The sequence below is a fragment of the Penicillium cataractarum genome, assembly GCF_028827025.1.
Source record: "Penicillium cataractarum strain IBT 29864 chromosome Unknown utg000002l, whole genome shotgun sequence".
Taxonomy (NCBI): domain Eukaryota; kingdom Fungi; phylum Ascomycota; class Eurotiomycetes; order Eurotiales; family Aspergillaceae; genus Penicillium; species Penicillium cataractarum.
Window position 1 is genome coordinate 6,478,222 of NW_026622738.1, and position 15,295 is coordinate 6,493,516.

The 15,295-nt window shown below is 51.7% G+C and overlaps 5 protein-coding genes across 5 annotated transcripts; 2 read left to right on the plus strand and 3 right to left on the minus strand.

The window, feature by feature from the left end:
* Nucleotides 1-569: 569 nt before the first annotated feature.
* On the minus strand, nucleotides 570-3,052 carry N7496_004361 (protein phosphatase 2A regulatory subunit RTS1; the record flags this gene model as incomplete). The annotated part of the gene is made up of 8 exons (XM_056697292.1): nucleotides 570-578; nucleotides 738-1,074; nucleotides 1,139-1,266; nucleotides 1,331-1,501; nucleotides 1,567-1,920; nucleotides 1,973-2,566; nucleotides 2,640-2,912; nucleotides 3,050-3,052. 8 exons carry the CDS (start codon nucleotides 3,050-3,052, stop codon nucleotides 570-572), a joined length of 1,869 nt encoding a protein of 622 aa, XP_056559504.1.
* Nucleotides 3,053-4,844: 1,792 nt separating this feature from the next.
* Nucleotides 4,845-6,974, plus strand: N7496_004362 (transcription factor TFIIIC subunit TFC1; the record flags this gene model as incomplete). Its single annotated transcript, XM_056697293.1, has 5 exons — nucleotides 4,845-4,985; nucleotides 5,050-5,356; nucleotides 5,413-5,490; nucleotides 5,547-5,655; nucleotides 5,729-6,974. 5 exons carry the CDS (start codon nucleotides 4,845-4,847, stop codon nucleotides 6,972-6,974), a joined length of 1,881 nt encoding a protein of 626 aa, XP_056559505.1.
* Nucleotides 6,975-7,380: 406 nt separating this feature from the next.
* N7496_004363 (uncharacterized protein) lies at nucleotides 7,381-8,487 on the minus strand (the record flags this gene model as incomplete). Its single annotated transcript, XM_056697294.1, has 2 exons — nucleotides 7,381-8,303; nucleotides 8,376-8,487. 2 exons carry the CDS (start codon nucleotides 8,485-8,487, stop codon nucleotides 7,381-7,383), a joined length of 1,035 nt encoding a protein of 344 aa, XP_056559506.1.
* A 1,926-nt stretch (nucleotides 8,488-10,413) lies between these two features.
* On the minus strand, nucleotides 10,414-11,559 carry N7496_004364 (ribokinase; the record flags this gene model as incomplete). The annotated part of the gene is made up of 1 exon (XM_056697295.1): nucleotides 10,414-11,559. The coding sequence occupies one exon, from the start codon at nucleotides 11,557-11,559 to the stop codon at nucleotides 10,414-10,416; it is 1,146 nt and encodes a 381-aa protein (XP_056559507.1).
* Nucleotides 11,560-12,671: 1,112 nt separating this feature from the next.
* On the plus strand, nucleotides 12,672-14,726 carry N7496_004365 (ribonuclease H family protein; the record flags this gene model as incomplete). The annotated part of the gene is made up of 1 exon (XM_056697296.1): nucleotides 12,672-14,726. One exon carries the CDS (start codon nucleotides 12,672-12,674, stop codon nucleotides 14,724-14,726), a length of 2,055 nt encoding a protein of 684 aa, XP_056559508.1.
* Between the last annotated feature and the right edge of the window lie 569 nt (nucleotides 14,727-15,295).

A 15,295-nucleotide genomic window follows, 5' to 3' on the forward strand; every position in this document is an offset into this window, starting at 1 on the left:
GATAGATAGAAACGCCATTTGCACCCATTTTCCATGACCCGAACACGGTTCTAAGACAGAATCCAGCTCAGAGGTCCGCTTAGTAATCAAGGCCCACGGAAACGAGGAGCCGATCACAGAAAGGGAAGTATCAGAGAAGCCATGTACACAGATAACGTAGAGGATTTGGAGAGAAGAAAGATGGAAAAGAAAATGGATGCGGCACAAAAAAAGGGGCAGAGTCGAATGGGCATCAATCCGGCGAAGATACCGGTAATCAGGACACAAAGAAAAGAAGAAAAAAACATTCGTCGCAGCCCGTGTTCGCTATGTCATGGGTAGGTTTTGCAGAAAATCAAGGGAAGACACATGTTCACGAGCACACACACCATCACTGTTCGAGTGATTATTTGGTCGAGTTGCTGCGATGCAAGATCTGTACATTGGTGGCACTGGTACCACTGCCAACCGACCGTCGTCGCGGGCGAATTTCGCTACCGCTACCACTCCGTCGTCTCCGGGAACTGCTGCCACCACGAACGGATCCACGGCGTCGTGTCTGGAGCAAAACGGACGTTTCCACGTTAGAATCACGCAGGCTGTAAACGGGTGGAGATGGCCTCTTAGCAAAAAGACAAATACAAGGGAGGAGCGCGCCAAAAGTACGAGATTCAAAAAAGCAGAGAGTCCGGTTGTGGGGATGCACGCGTCTGAAACAGGTATCGCAGCGAGGTCGATCAGAGATGCTCGGGACTCACCGAATTTGGGGTTCCTTCGCGAGCAGGCCGTTCCTTGGGCGCCTCGGGTTCTTCATCGATCTTGAGGGTGTTCAACCGCTTTTGGCTTTCGTTGGTCATGGCCTCGACCTCGTCGATGGGCTCGGGGACATTGAGGGCGGGCGCGGGTGGGGGAGGAGCACCATTCTTCCTCATGGTCGCTTGTTGTTCGATCATGTCCCACCGATCTTGGCGAGTCTTTTCCCGTTGATCGGCGCTGTTCTGGTGTTCGGTGTATTCATGGGAGCACTCATCGAAGAGCTGGGGGTTAATCTCCATGAACATCTTCATGGCATTGTACACCATGCTGTGAATAGTTCTGTGGTTCAAATTATAGTCAGACAAGTTGTTGAATGGGACGAAAACAGTCGGGGGTTGCTTACCGGTTCCAATGGCCCTTGGAGTTCTCGTAAAGAGGAGCGAACATGATCGGGAGGATGGTTTCCACATTATCGCTGACGAGGTTGCAGAAGTATTCGTTGTTCCAGAAGTATAGAGCGCGCTCGGCAACCTAAAGGTAAATCAACAAATTAGGAGATAACTTTGAAGTGAAAGTCATTCAACGATGTGCATACCTGGAAATGTGGGCTGGCAACAGACTTGGCCAGCTGGTGGAAAAGGGGTTCCTGAACTTTGGCAAATTCTCCGGGGTCCATAACCTCGAAGATATCCTCGACTTCGTTGAGGTACATGACCTCCTTGGTGCTGTTGGTCTTCGGCCAGTAACGCAGCAAACCAAGAACGACCTGAAGACAGTAGGTTAGCGTATGATCCACATGATACGATTCAATAGCGAGGGTGCGAAGCTTACGTCTTCAGTCAGGCTTGAGTCCTTCTCCAAGAACTGAACAATACAGTAGGCCAGTTGAGGGTGATACATGCTCAGGCTCTTGACCTTGTGCATGGGCAACAAGACCCGAGTCAAGAACAGCTTGTGCTCTTCCTTGAGAGGCAGTGCAAATCCGTTGATAATGGAACCCAGGATTTCAAGCAGCTCGGCGATACCGTTGTGTCTCTCCGTCTCATACATGAACTGGAAGAAGACATTGTTGATAGATCGCCGAATGTATGACCGCAAATTCAAGAACTTGCCGTAAATCCGGTGCAGAGTAGTCTTCAGGAAATCCCGCTCGCGGGGGTCTTCAGAGTCAAAAAGATCCAGCAACTATAGAAGTGTTAGTAACACTTATCAGTACGATATCACCGCGGGTTCATACCTGAAGCACAAATTGATGGTCGATGTATGCCTTGGCAATGTTTGTGTTGAAGTCCTGGCTCTCAATGAACCGCAAGAAGAACTCGTAGACAACCTGGATATGCGGCCAGGCGACTTCGAGGACTGGCTCGTCTTCCTCCGGGTCAAACGCCTCGCCTTGAGGAGTCATAGGTGGAGGAATCGGGCGAAACAAGTTCTTGGCGAACATCTCCACGACGCGAGGATACATAGGCTCCGTAATGACAGACCGGTTGTTGGCGACATAATCCAAGAGCTCATGGAGAGCCAGTCTCTTGATCTCTTTGGACTTCATGTCGGCAGTAGGGTCATTGAAATCGAAAATTATGTTGCACTGATCAATCTTCTGCATGAAGAGGTCCTGGCGCCGGTTGGGGGCCACCTCGTGGAAACCCGGTAGCTTCTCCAGCTCTCGCTGACGCTGGTCAGAGATATCGAATCGTGAGGAGTGTTGGCGCTTGGGGGTCCGAATTCCTTCCGACATATCTTTCGGGGTCGTCTGAAGGCGATCGAAGACGTGCGATTTTCTCGGCGGCGCCAGGTCGCCGGGCATAGTTTCGGCAGCGCCCGGGGGAGCCTAATACATGCGCAGAGTCGATTAGTGTCAAGTCCAAATAACCATCCATGCCCGACGAGGATTATGCACTTACCGGCCCACTAGGGCTGATGATCACACTAGGCGCAACTGGCTGACCCTGCCTTGTTGGAGTACCCGGGCCATTACTGATAGGCTGGCCAGCGATGCCGGCTCCTTGAGGTATATAGTGCTGGGCCGGCGTGGCGCCTGCGGACGGAGTACCTGCCGGGGAAGCATTATCCGGCGACTTGCCTCGCGCATCGTTCAAGGAGGTCGTAGAGGATGTCGGGGTGCCTTGGCCGGGGAAGCGGACTGCTGTGTTTGGGAAATGCCGAGGGAAGCTTGGCTCTGGGATGACGAGTTGGAGGAGTCCTTCTTTTTCGAGGACTTGTTGGCGTCCTTTGCCCGCGACAACTGCTCATGCTATAAAGTAGGAACAAAAAAAGAAGTCAGCTTCGGTACGAGTCGAGCAAGGGGGCTAACCATGGTGGGGGAGAGGGGGATGATAGGCGGAAAGTGATCGTGCGGTGAAGCAAGAACACCATGGACAAGGATGACGACTTACCACTCTCTGTCTGAAGCCCTTCATTTTCACGCCTTTGTGGACAGCCACATGTACTCCACTGGTATTCTCGGTGCTAGTGCAGGCGGGCGCTGCACTCTAGCCAGGGTTACTTGGACGGCAGGCGAACGGGAGAGGGGGCGGGAGGAATTGTTTGGATCGAACTGGTAGCAGGTGAGGTGTTAGTATTTCGTATCAATATAGCACATAAAGCGTGAAGGATTCTAAGAATCCGTCTTCAAAGAGCCCTATCAGATCATCGACCAGGGAGCTGGGCGAATCTCAATGACCGTCGATTCAGAGCGGGTGATGTAGCAGCTTGCGCACGGGGCAAGGCGCCTCGATGTTGAGGATCAAGGACCGGGGGAGGCGAAACGACGATGGAGAGCGGGCAGTACACACCTCTTTGACCTGGGAAAGGACAATTGGCGTTGAGGTGCAAGGAAGACCGGACTGAACGGCGTGGAAGTTCGGTATAGGGCGAGCGTAGTTGGTCCGCTCTAAAGGATCTCCGTGTCGCTTAGTGGCAGGCTGGGGCGGGGGATTCGAGAGAGCGCCAGAGCCACCCGATTGCACTCCGCGACCTGAGGCAAATCAAGGGATTTCAGAGGAAGCTGGCAAGGGCCAGACAATGCAAATGATCGGATTCAGGGATGTTGGCGGGTGGGTGGGGAGGGAGGAGGAGGTAAAGGAGGGCGTTGTTGAGGTAAAGGGAAAGGCGGGTTCTCCTGGCTGTGACGGTGATGGGGGGAGGGGGCCTTCGACTCTCCAGTTCAGGTGCACACGGCGGGGGGTGGACAGGCTCATCTACAGGCGCACATGCTTTGCAGTATTTTATTTAATCATTTGTTTCTATTTTACTTTACTTGGTCTTAACTATCCCTACAAGCCATTCCATCGGACTTGTGTTCAACTATTTTGTATGCGTTTTCCCGCTTCTTTCGCGGCTTATGTCACTTAGTCACGTGGACACCTCCAGGGGGATATCCGAAGTCTTTCCAGTATGGGTCGATGGGTGTTTGGAGGTAATCCTGAGAGATTAGACCCATTGTAAGGCAACTGAATGGTAGTCTTGCGTGATGATCTCATGTTTGTTGTGGCAGCATTCACTACTAATGTATGCAATGTCTTGAGATGTCATAGGTAGTTCCCGGGTACCTGAAGAGATATATTATTCGTAGGGTACACAAATATCACTATGCTATCTAACTTATCAAGTCTTGGGGGGTACTGGAAGTAAATTCAGCTGCAACTAGAACGCTGGCTAAGGCTAACTACTGTGATCGTATTAAATGAGATCGTGACAGGATCACATTAATTTTATATCGTCATGCTACCCTGATCCTCAAACCAATTGAACCATGGTCGTGCTGACCCGACTTTGCGGCATCAAAGCTTAGTCATCCTCCCAAAGCTCTGAAGGTTCCCGCCGAGTCTCGATGGAAGAAGACTTGCAGCACACGCCGGGAATGTGAGAGAAGCACCGTCAATATCGAGGTTTGCTGTTTCTTTTCAAGCCGCTGGGTGGATTGTGACTTAGAAGGCTGTGACTAGTCGCTGTGGCCTTTACCCCGACGCGGCATCAAGCTAGTTTAATCTCGATTATCGGAGCTCCACTGCCTTATACTGATAGCCCGGCTACCAGGAGCATCGAGAAATCTCATCATCCTTGATAATCCCGCCGCGCTTCTACAAAATCAGTGTACTCACCTCATCATGGATACACATCGCGAGTCGAGGACTGCCTCCTTCTACAATATCCCGCCCCTGCACCTGGTCAGCGTGGAACACCCTGCAGTGATCCGCAACCTTGATAAAGCCGTCGCCACGCTGCAGGGCAACACCGGCATCCAGAAAGTGAGTCAAGATCGATCAGCCTGTTCGAAACTCGGAAGAATTATTCCTCCTAACTAGATTCCAGATCCTGAACCCTCCTAAGGCTGATACACCAATTAATTTGATGCTGCGGCCGGAAGATGCCATGTCGCGACCCATCCAGTCAACAAGCTGTTCATCAAATAATGTCCTCATTCAAGTCACTGTGCCAAAGCGGACGGGCCGGAAGCGCAAGAGAGGCACGAATGATCCCTTCGTTGATGCTACGCCGGAGAACGGAGAGCCCTTGCGGCGGCGCCCAGCAAAAGATATCATGCGCAGTCTTAGCGACAATCCCTCAAAGTATAGGGTTGAAGCAGTGGGCAAGATTGATCGGACTCATGTTTTTCGAGGTTTGTTTACATGATGGTCATATACATTAGTCTCGATACTGACATCGTTATTCCAGGTATGCCTGACTTTGTCTACTCGACTATGAACAGCGCCTTCACCAATAAGTTTCGAGAACAAATTCTTCCATATGAGTGTCAGTTCCTATACCTAAATCAGAAAAGAATCGAATACTAACTAACCAGCAAACAGTGGAGAAGATCAAGCAGTTCGATATCGAAATGACAAAAGGCGCCACGCAGAACGTGGATCTCATTCCCCCTCCATCCTTCAGCCAAGGAGAGGTGCCTTTCCAGTACATGTACGTCTAGCGAACCCTTGAATGATCTAAAGGATACATTAACGGACCAAAACCTACTAACACACACCTCCAGATACCGCCAAAACCCCATGGTGAAAAAGGCCGTCGATCAATCCGGCGAAGTCACAACGGTCAACACGCAACAAGCAGCCCGAGTCCGCACTCACCTAGTCCCCTACGACATCCCCCAAGTCCCAAACGAACCCCAAGAAGGCCTCCTCCCAATCGAGGAACTCGAAAAAGGCCTACGCGCAACCATCCAATTCCTCGAAGAACTCTTCTCAAAGCGACCCGCATGGACTCGCCGCGCAATCCGCAATTACCTCACCACCGACGAACAGCGAAACTTCCTCCGCCACGCCGTGCCCTACGTTGGCTACATTTTCCGCTCTGGACCCTGGCGCGATGCAATCGTCAAACTGGGCCACGACCCGCGCACTTCCCCAGATTACCGTGACTACCAGACCTTCATGTTCCGCATCTTACCGCGTGAAGCAGAGCTCGCCCGCGACGGCGGCACAGGCCGTCGCCACAATATCCCCCGTACAACAGTCGACGAGACGAGTCAAAACTCCGAACTGAAAAACACACACCACTTCACGGGCAAACTACCTCTACCACGCGACGGCCGGATCTGGATGGCCTGCGACATTACAGACCCCGTCCTGAAAAAGATCCTCTACCCGCCCAACCCACCAGAGAACTTCCTCCGACCGGACTGCGAGATCATCACGGACGGATGGTTCGGTAACGGCACGCTGGCCAAAGTGAAAACGATCATGCGGTGGAAGATCCAGGCGCTCATCGAAGATCGACAACCGCGCGACTCGGACTTTTGGCGTATCATTGCGTTCCCGGATCATGCGTACACGGAGGCTGATTTGGGGCTGTTTACGGTTCCGTTGGAGGGGACGACTAGTCGGGAGGTTAGTATGGCTACAGAGACGAGAGCTTCGATTAAGGGGGCGCCGTTGTGGAGGAAGATGCATGATCGGGGACGGGGGGATTTGGATGGGGAGAAGATGGGGGTGTTGAAGAGGGCGAGGGGGAAGGGGAAGAAAGGGAAGGCTGTGGTGCTTGAGGTTGAGAGTGAAGAGGAGGTGGATGTTGGTGGTAATGGGGAGGAGAGTGAGGGTGAGGAAGAGGAGATGGAGAGAGTGGAGATGTGGGAGGAACAGGCTGCTGCTGCGGTGAAGGCTCGAGAGGGTGCGTTGGCTGAGGAGGATGATAACGAGGATGATAATGATGTTGAGGTTGAGGTTGAGGATGAAGACGAGGACGAGGATGACGAGGGTGATGAAATGGATGGTGATGAGTGAACTTGTGGCAATGTATGCATTCAGCGGTCTCTCATGATACAACTTCAGCCAAGCTATCTACTACTGCTATTCGATTCAAGCAACACATTCCACTCATATCTCAATCATATTCGCTAGATACACTAAACGTCAAATCAGACAATTAATTAAACAAAGCAAAAGCACATGTAATTCAGAAGACACCAACAAATCACGAACATCAAATTCCAACAGCAAAAAGATAGACAAGGGTATTATTCCAAGAAACAAATAGAACCATCATCAGGACATCAAGACATCAAATTAACTCCGTCACCCAAGATACCAAAACCAGTACCAGTACCAAGACCAAGACCAGGGGCCAAAACAGACGCCGGGACCAGATGCAAATGCAATCATAAACTTTCGAAAACACCACAAAAGACACCTAGTCCTTTGTAGCATCAGACTCATTACTCGCATCCTTCGACTCGACGACCTGCTTCTCCGGAATAACTGTCTCCAGAACGGAGGCAATAGAAGTAGGAATAACGGGCTTCACAAAAACAGCCTGCTCAGGAGTAGTCTTCTTCGGAACAACCGCATTCTCACTCTCCCCATCCTCATCGTCGTAGACAACCGCAAACGAAAACGCATTACAATCCTCCGGATAATAATCCGCAGCATTCAATTCTCCAAGTGGGGAACGGTCTTCTTCCATCTTATTCGCCTTGCGAGTCGCGGCGGCTGCAATTAGGGCAGTTACCTCCGCAGAACGGGGGAGGTCAATACCCAGTTCTGCGGGGGGAACGTTTTCTTTACCGCGGTCGTCGGTGGTGGAAGACTTTGACTCGTCGTCGCTGATGTCGAGGACGCCGGTGGAGTGTTGCATCAAGTTGGTCATCTCTTCTTGCTCGGAGTCGACGTGGATATCGAAGAACCATGATGCCGGGCCTTTTGGTTTGGCTGGTGTAGTAGTCTTGTTTTTGCCGTGGGAGAGGGCCGTGGCGAGGGAGAATGGCCGGGCGACGCCGCCGCGTTTGCTGGGTTCGGGACGGGCCTTGGTGATTGTTGATCGGCGGGTAGAAGTGATGGATTTGGGTGGGGGCGAGCGGCCGGCTGGCTTCAGGACGGGAGCGGACTTGGGTGTTGACAGGGAGAGTTTGGATGGTGTTGAGAGGCGTGGGGAGAAGTTCATGTCGCGGACTGATAGGGCCATGCGCGAGGTCTTGAGGGGCTTTGGGGAGCCCTTGGAGATATCATCGTCATCCTCGAGGGAACGCTTGCGCTTGCCGGAGAGATTGAGGGTGTTTGGGTCGATGTTCTCGGCATTATCGATGAAGATGGTGCTTTTGGCTGAAAGAGTCGCGCCTGGATGGAGGTTGTGATATTAGACTCTATGTCTGCGGAACTATAGGAGAGGGGTTGAGATTGCGGGCTTACCATTTTGCTGGTTCTGACGGTTCAACTTGGACCGCATGAAGGGACGCATTCTGGGAGTGTCCAGACTGGCAAAGGGTTGGCGTGTGGGAGGAGTCATGGTGAGAGCGGCCATGACGAAGGATCGGAGGAGTGTCTGTGCTTGTGCTGGGTGGTTTGTTTTGGGCGTCGCGGCGCTAAGTGGGGAGTAGGCGGTCTACGCTAAGAGAGTCGATCGCGAGATCGAGTCGAGGAGAATGATCGAGTAGGAAATAGTAAAGAAGAGTTCGGATCTTTTCTCTTAATCTCAATGATTGAACCGGTCGGAAAGTTGGATAGTGGAGGTCGTGGTAAGGAAGGGATGGGTAGGGCAGACGAAGTCCACTACTAGCACCGTAATGAAGGAGAGGAATAGAAGTGCGGGGAGAAAGTACTGAGATATTGGAGAATATGAGACCTGATGGGAAGAAGGGAGGTGGCGAGAGGATATATAGGTTTAGGTTATATTGGTAGATACTCGATAGTGCTCACGGGGAGTAAGGAGGTATTTCACTGGGGATGAAGTGGAGGGGACGAGGTGGTGGAACTATTTCAAGGTCCGCGAGCGCGTCGTGCTCGCGTTCGGATGCAAGGCGCCCTCAGCTCGGGGCGATTGGATCATACCAGCCCAGCGGTGGCGTTCATGCGGGCACAATCGGATTCTCCAATAAGCGTTCATTGCCCGGCCGCTCGTGGGAGGAACTCGAGGGAGTATGTACAGTATGTATGAGTATGTCTGGCATGGCCCGTGGAATGTCGATCGCGACGGGCATACAGTATGGATGAGTATTATACAAGATAAAAGGACAGGTAGTTTGACGATAGTTAATTCCTATATTGATAGACGAGTATATTCTATAATCATGTAGCCATACTAAAGATAGAGTCAATAACAATCCCCTTATCTTCTAGCCAAACTCAAGACGAGAACTAATGCCGCCAGATCACACCCGCGCGTATCCCTTGGACGCGTCCGAGTCGCGAGTACTTCACGCAATACATCATTAAGCTACAATAATGAATAAACTATTCATACCAGCCCTATAATCCCCCAATAAACCCCCAATGAAACCCACCGCCACCCCCGCCCCCAAATGTACCAAACCATGTCACTCCTTGGGTACTTTATACTTCTTCATACTTTCCGAACGCGCGACACGCCTCGCGTCCAGAAAAACCCCTCCCTTACACCGCGACCCCCGTTTAACCCGCCGATTCTAATCTTGTTTAACGAGCTGTGCTGCATTGCATCGTCACGACTCACGACTGTGTCTCCAATAGGCCCGTACCTCATCCGGTCCTAAAACTCTGTCGCGGTCTTGCTATATGCATCGCCAACCCTGCCAACTCATACCGTCTTCGCGCCATTGGACCCCGTCTCACCCCGAGGCGAAATGGTTCATGAAACCATGCATCATGCATTGATGAAGCAGCTGTGAAGATACGAGGGCGCTGCCGAGACTGATACTCTGAGTACGGGCGCGTCTACCAGAGTAGAACCTAGAAACACGTCCCGTGGTGTGTGGGAATGTAGGACTAGAGGGGAGTTGCTCCTACATATAGCTCGTTTTGACTACTGTCCTCCCACTTGATGGGTCCTATCATCTCCTTCCCCAGATCCCCTGGATAGCCAGGCGCTGTAAGACGGTAAGACGTGGAGAATTCGCCACGGTCCGCGTGAACCTGTCATTCTTGATAGTTCCTTCGTTCTTGGTTCCTTTCTCCTTAATTCCGGATCCCCCTCCACGCTTCTCGTGGCCTCCTCCGACGCCATCCCCGTCATTGCACGTCTGACTCGCCGCATTCCGTGACTAGATCGGTCGTTGCTCCTGTGGATTGGCTCTAAGGGGTAAGTCAATGGCTGATCAGATCAATTGCACTGTATTCTAAAGTCGGAAAGAAAAGATATATTCCACTCGCTCGACCATCCATGATCTAATGATAATGTACATGCTTGCCACACTTTATACTCTTCTGTCTCTGGGTCATTGAGTAAACCTAAGACCGTAGACCTAGCTTAAGGTTAAAGTTCACTCTCAAACGGAATACTGTCCATTGCTCCCTGTCGCTCCACGGCGCGAGCAGACGCACGCGCTGCCAATCGCATACCCTCGTCCATCACCGTCTGGTACCGATACGGCTTCTCAGCATCAACCAGGTCCAGCCCGGCCTTACCATCCACACGGCGCTGCTCGCGCCATCGCGCAACCTTGACTGCATAGGCGCCCACGAACGTATCGCCCGCCGCCGTAGTGTCAAGCACCCGAGACACTGGCGCGGCGGGAATCTCATTCGTAAAGCGTCGCACGCCATCACTGGGGCCAGTTGTGCCCCCGTCCGTAGCACTGTACCAGACTCCCTTGGCCCCGAGCGTAATCAGCACATAACTCACTCCTAGCTTGTGGAAATACCGAGCAACTTTCTCATTACCGTCCAGTCCCGCTGCATCCGGGATTACGTGGAGCAATTGCTCCTCGGGAGGGCTCATCAACTCGGCCTCCGTCTCGTTCAAGATCAAATGGTCAACAGCTGCATAGACATCCTCAGGTAAACCACCCGGTGGTGCCGGAGCCGGGTTCAGCATAACGTCCGGTCCGCACTCGATACCACGCTTTCCCGCAGCACGGTTCTTCGCCTTGAACGCAGCAATCTCACGCAGAATCCCAACCACCGTGTCCACGGGGATCTCGCCTTGCATCACGATCACGTCCGGCACTGGGGCAGCCAACGCGCAACCCAGGACGTCGGGCGTGGGCTGCATACCGGTGTAGTTAGCACCAGGCGAGAACAGGATACGATTCTCGCCGCCGGCAGACGAGTCCACGATAATAACTGCCACACCGGTATAAGCATTCTCAACCACCCGCACGCGCGATGTATCCACGCCCGACTTTTCGAGCGTGGGGCGAAGTAGTGCGGAGAAGTGGCCGTCCAATGCGCCCACGGCGCCGACCATCTCGACCGTCACGTCGCTCTGCGTGTTGAGGCCGTCGGTTGTAGGTTGTGGCCGGGATAGTCGGCCACAGGCCACGGCTTGATTGGCGCCTTTGCCGCCGGCGCTGGTGAAGTAGGAGGAGGAGGTGATGGTCTCGCCGGGGTCGGGGAAGCGTGGGGTCACGGAGACCATGTCGGCGTTTAGGGAGCCGATGACACGGATGAGAGGGGCCATGGTTGTAGCTGAGTGTGATTTCGAATATCTCTGGGGTAATTTGGGTGTTTTGAGAGTGTCAAGTATGCTGCAGAGAGCTCGAGAGTCGAGGTGTTGGAGAGGTGGGGTGTGGCCCGTGGGAAGCCCTGGAGACTGAATTGGGCGATTGAAGCTGTAAAAGGGATTTCTCTGAGGTGGATCTGCGTTGAGTCAAATAGTAGACTAGCGATTTCTCACTGCTTGTCGTGTGTAGCTGGTAATGTCACGGTTGCGCAGGGGAGTGCGGGGAGTTGTAGCTGACTGGGGAGGTGACGTTGGTGGGGGAAGTTAAGGTTGTCGGAGGTGGTCCGCGCTTGGCGGATCAATTGATGGACTAATTATGGACAATTTTATATCTGAAAGTTTAGTCTATATTTAATATTTGGTGGCATATGTTGTATAGAGCCATATAGAAAGCTAAGCTGTTACTTTGGAATTTAGTTTCTCGTCTTCGAGTATAGTGCTATGATGGAAATCCTTCTAGCGAAGAGATTCATTGAAGTATAAAACCGGGCGTATAGCTTTCTAGGAAACGAGATGGATCTTTACTTGTGATCATAGCTACGTTCCATGGTAGTAGGAATATAATTTCCATATTACATCTCCAACGGTCTAAATACCTTCTTCGTAGTTCCTACTCGTCTCCAAGATCCACTCGAGCTTAAGCTATGATCCTATTATAAGTCTTGAAAATAGTGCAAGATTGCCGCCTGATGTAGTATAGGATTAGTACTTTGATTGCATGCCTTAGGATATTCGGGATTGTTTGATCGGTTCTCTAGGCGAATAGTGTGTTCTGCTTCCATAAACATCGGGGTGCTTCGTTCTAGGGTACCTTCCAGAAATGGACACCCATGTCGTGCCTGCCACCTCGCACCTTCGTGAGATTTCTGTGACTTCACCACCCACAACATCCAAAACACGTCCTTTTCTCTTCCTTCGTTTTCTTTTCCTGATCCTCGTTCCTCTATCTCCACCACTCCCTACTCTATCACTCCGCACTTCGTTCATCCATCTTGCTGATCTCTTCCCCTACAGATCCATCTCCCACGCTTGCTCCAAAGCTTACCCGTCTCCCTCCGTTAACATTCAATATGTCTGATGAGAGGAGAAAAGCCCTGGTGGGGCTGCCCACGTATCTGCGTCAGTCCGCAGATACCGTGCTGACAAAGGACCAGCCAGCCCATATTGGACACCCCCAGAGCCCACGTTCTCGCCCGTCTAACGAATCTCTCTCTCCTCCCACTCATCATTTAACCCCAAACGCATCGGCCTATCCAGTGGTTCCCCCTTTCAGGCTTGCATCTGAGCGCCTGTCATTGCAGCAGGACCCGGTCCAAGACAAGGACAAAGCGTCTCTCAAGCGAAAGAGACCTCCTGAGCCAGCTCCAACAACCTCCTCAGAGCCCCCGATTGAAGACAAGGACAACGAATCTCTCAAGCGGAAGAGATCTCATGAGCCAGCTCCAGCCTCCTCAAAGCCTGAAACCCCTGGGCCTGCAAAGATTTGCAGGTTCCAGGGTGTTATTGAGCACAGGAGGTGGGAGGAGGCCATGGATTTCGCTGCGGATATGGGAGATTGTGAGCTTAGCACTGATAAAGTTCACCGGCACATCTTTTGGACCGATGGGTCAATCGTCCAAGGTGCCTGTGCTGCTGCAGCGGTAGTTTGGAAACAGCCACCGTCGTCTAAGTGGATGACAGAAGGCCATCCCTACCCCTACCTTACCCAGAACACTGAGGTTGTCGAGATGTTTGCAATCGCTCATGCTTTGAGGCGTGCAGTTGATGAAGTTAGGCAGGCAAGAAGCCGAGTCACGGGAGGGCCTCACTTGCAAGTTACTCATGAGGTGTTTGTTTTCACAGATTCACTGGGTGCGCTGAACAGTATTAAAGAAGATGCTTGGGGGTTTCACACCCTAGGGAAGTGTGAACAGGCCCACACTATCATCGATTACAGCATTGAGCTCCGTAGTCTTGGAGCTAGACTGGAGCTACATCTGGTGCCGGGACACAGCAACGTGCCGGGCAACATGGAGGCACATCGAGCTGCCAAAAAAGCCGCTCATCATACCGCAGATCAAGCCGGAATAACCTCAAACGAGGAGGGATTCGCTTTGCACAAGAAACAAGGCAGTGTTGCAATCATTGTTCTCTCCGCACCCCTTTTGGTCCCAGCCTCGCCAGTCCCCGCTCGTTGCTCTAAGGGTTCTCGGGGTCGTGCTCTCCGCAAGTATCGTGATCTCCTCGCGCAACCAATCAGAAATTTAACTCCTCTCAACGCTGGTTCGACCTTGGCGACAGGAGACCAAGACAAGACACAAATAGCTCGGGTCATTACACCAGCCCTGAGCTCCCTCCACTGGTTCACACCGATCAAAGCCAGACAGACCCCCTCGACCGTGGATTCGCCCCAGTCCCAATCTGTTGGCGAACAGGAACCCGTGTTGAAGAAACGGAAAATAGAGACTGCTGCTGCTGAGTCTCTCTCCTTGCCTGGCCCTCGGCCCTTCGGTCCAGGGTTATTCACCTCTAATGCAAGCTCTCGGCGCCTGGGTATCGATAATGCAAGAAGTTTCTTCAAGGCTGGAAGATTATCATACCCTCCTGCGAAAGATGTGTCAGCAGCCATCCTCAATACCCCCCAGTCGATTATCACCACGTCAAAGATGAGGTCTTTCGCCTCTCCCGAGGAACCCAGAGATGGGCTGAGCTTGGCTACAATCTCATCGATTGATGACGTGAAACCAAACGCCCGTCAAAGTGTGACTCTTCCATCGCGTCCTCTATGGAATCCCGATGTGTGCCCAACACCTACTTCGGTGTTTATGGCTTCACAAATGAAGTCATTTGCTTCCCCCGAAGTACCAAAAGATGGGCTTACATTGGCACCTAACTCATGGTTCCATGAGGGCAAGATGAAGCAGATTGGAGAGCTCCCGGTCAGCCCATCAATTCGCGATGTGCCGAAGACCCCTGCGTTCTTCGTTACAACGTCGAAATTGAGATCATTCGCTTCTCCCGGGGAACCCCAAGATGGGCCAACCCTGGCACCCATCCCACCATCTTTTGATGGTGAGCTGCAGGATTGTGGAGCGAAAGAGAGTTCGGAGCATGATCGACCAGAAGATCTGGCCCGAAAGAAATGATCATTTTTCGACACGATGAGCGAGGAATGAGGGTAATGACTTGATTGGTCTGTTGAGTTTAATGTCTTGTGTGACGTGACATATTGTTATCCATTCAAGCCATGTTTGATTATCTGTTTTCCCGTCGTAGATTTAGATCTGCTTTCAAAGTATCTTCACATAAAGATGGAAATTACTGACCCTCTTAATATCTTCCAAACGCATTTTACATGTTCTCCATATAGCGAGGGCCAAGATGAGATGTTGGTTAACGACAGAAACATCTCGAGTGCCATAAGCCAATAGAGCTTGGGTATAATTATATTCATATCTGGGACTGAGCGAATATGATGTGTAAATTCTTAGCCTGAAAAATATTTGCTATCCCCACGAGTTGAACCTGCGACCTCTCGCTCCCTATATACTTCCTGACGATGCTCCATGTACAGCCCGCGGCTTCAACCCGTTACCGCACCCAGTAAACAACACATAATATAACTACTAGACTACCTTTTAAATAATTTTTTAAAAAAGGATTATATTCTATACAATTTAGTGATCATTTTGATATAGATAAAGTATAATAAAAA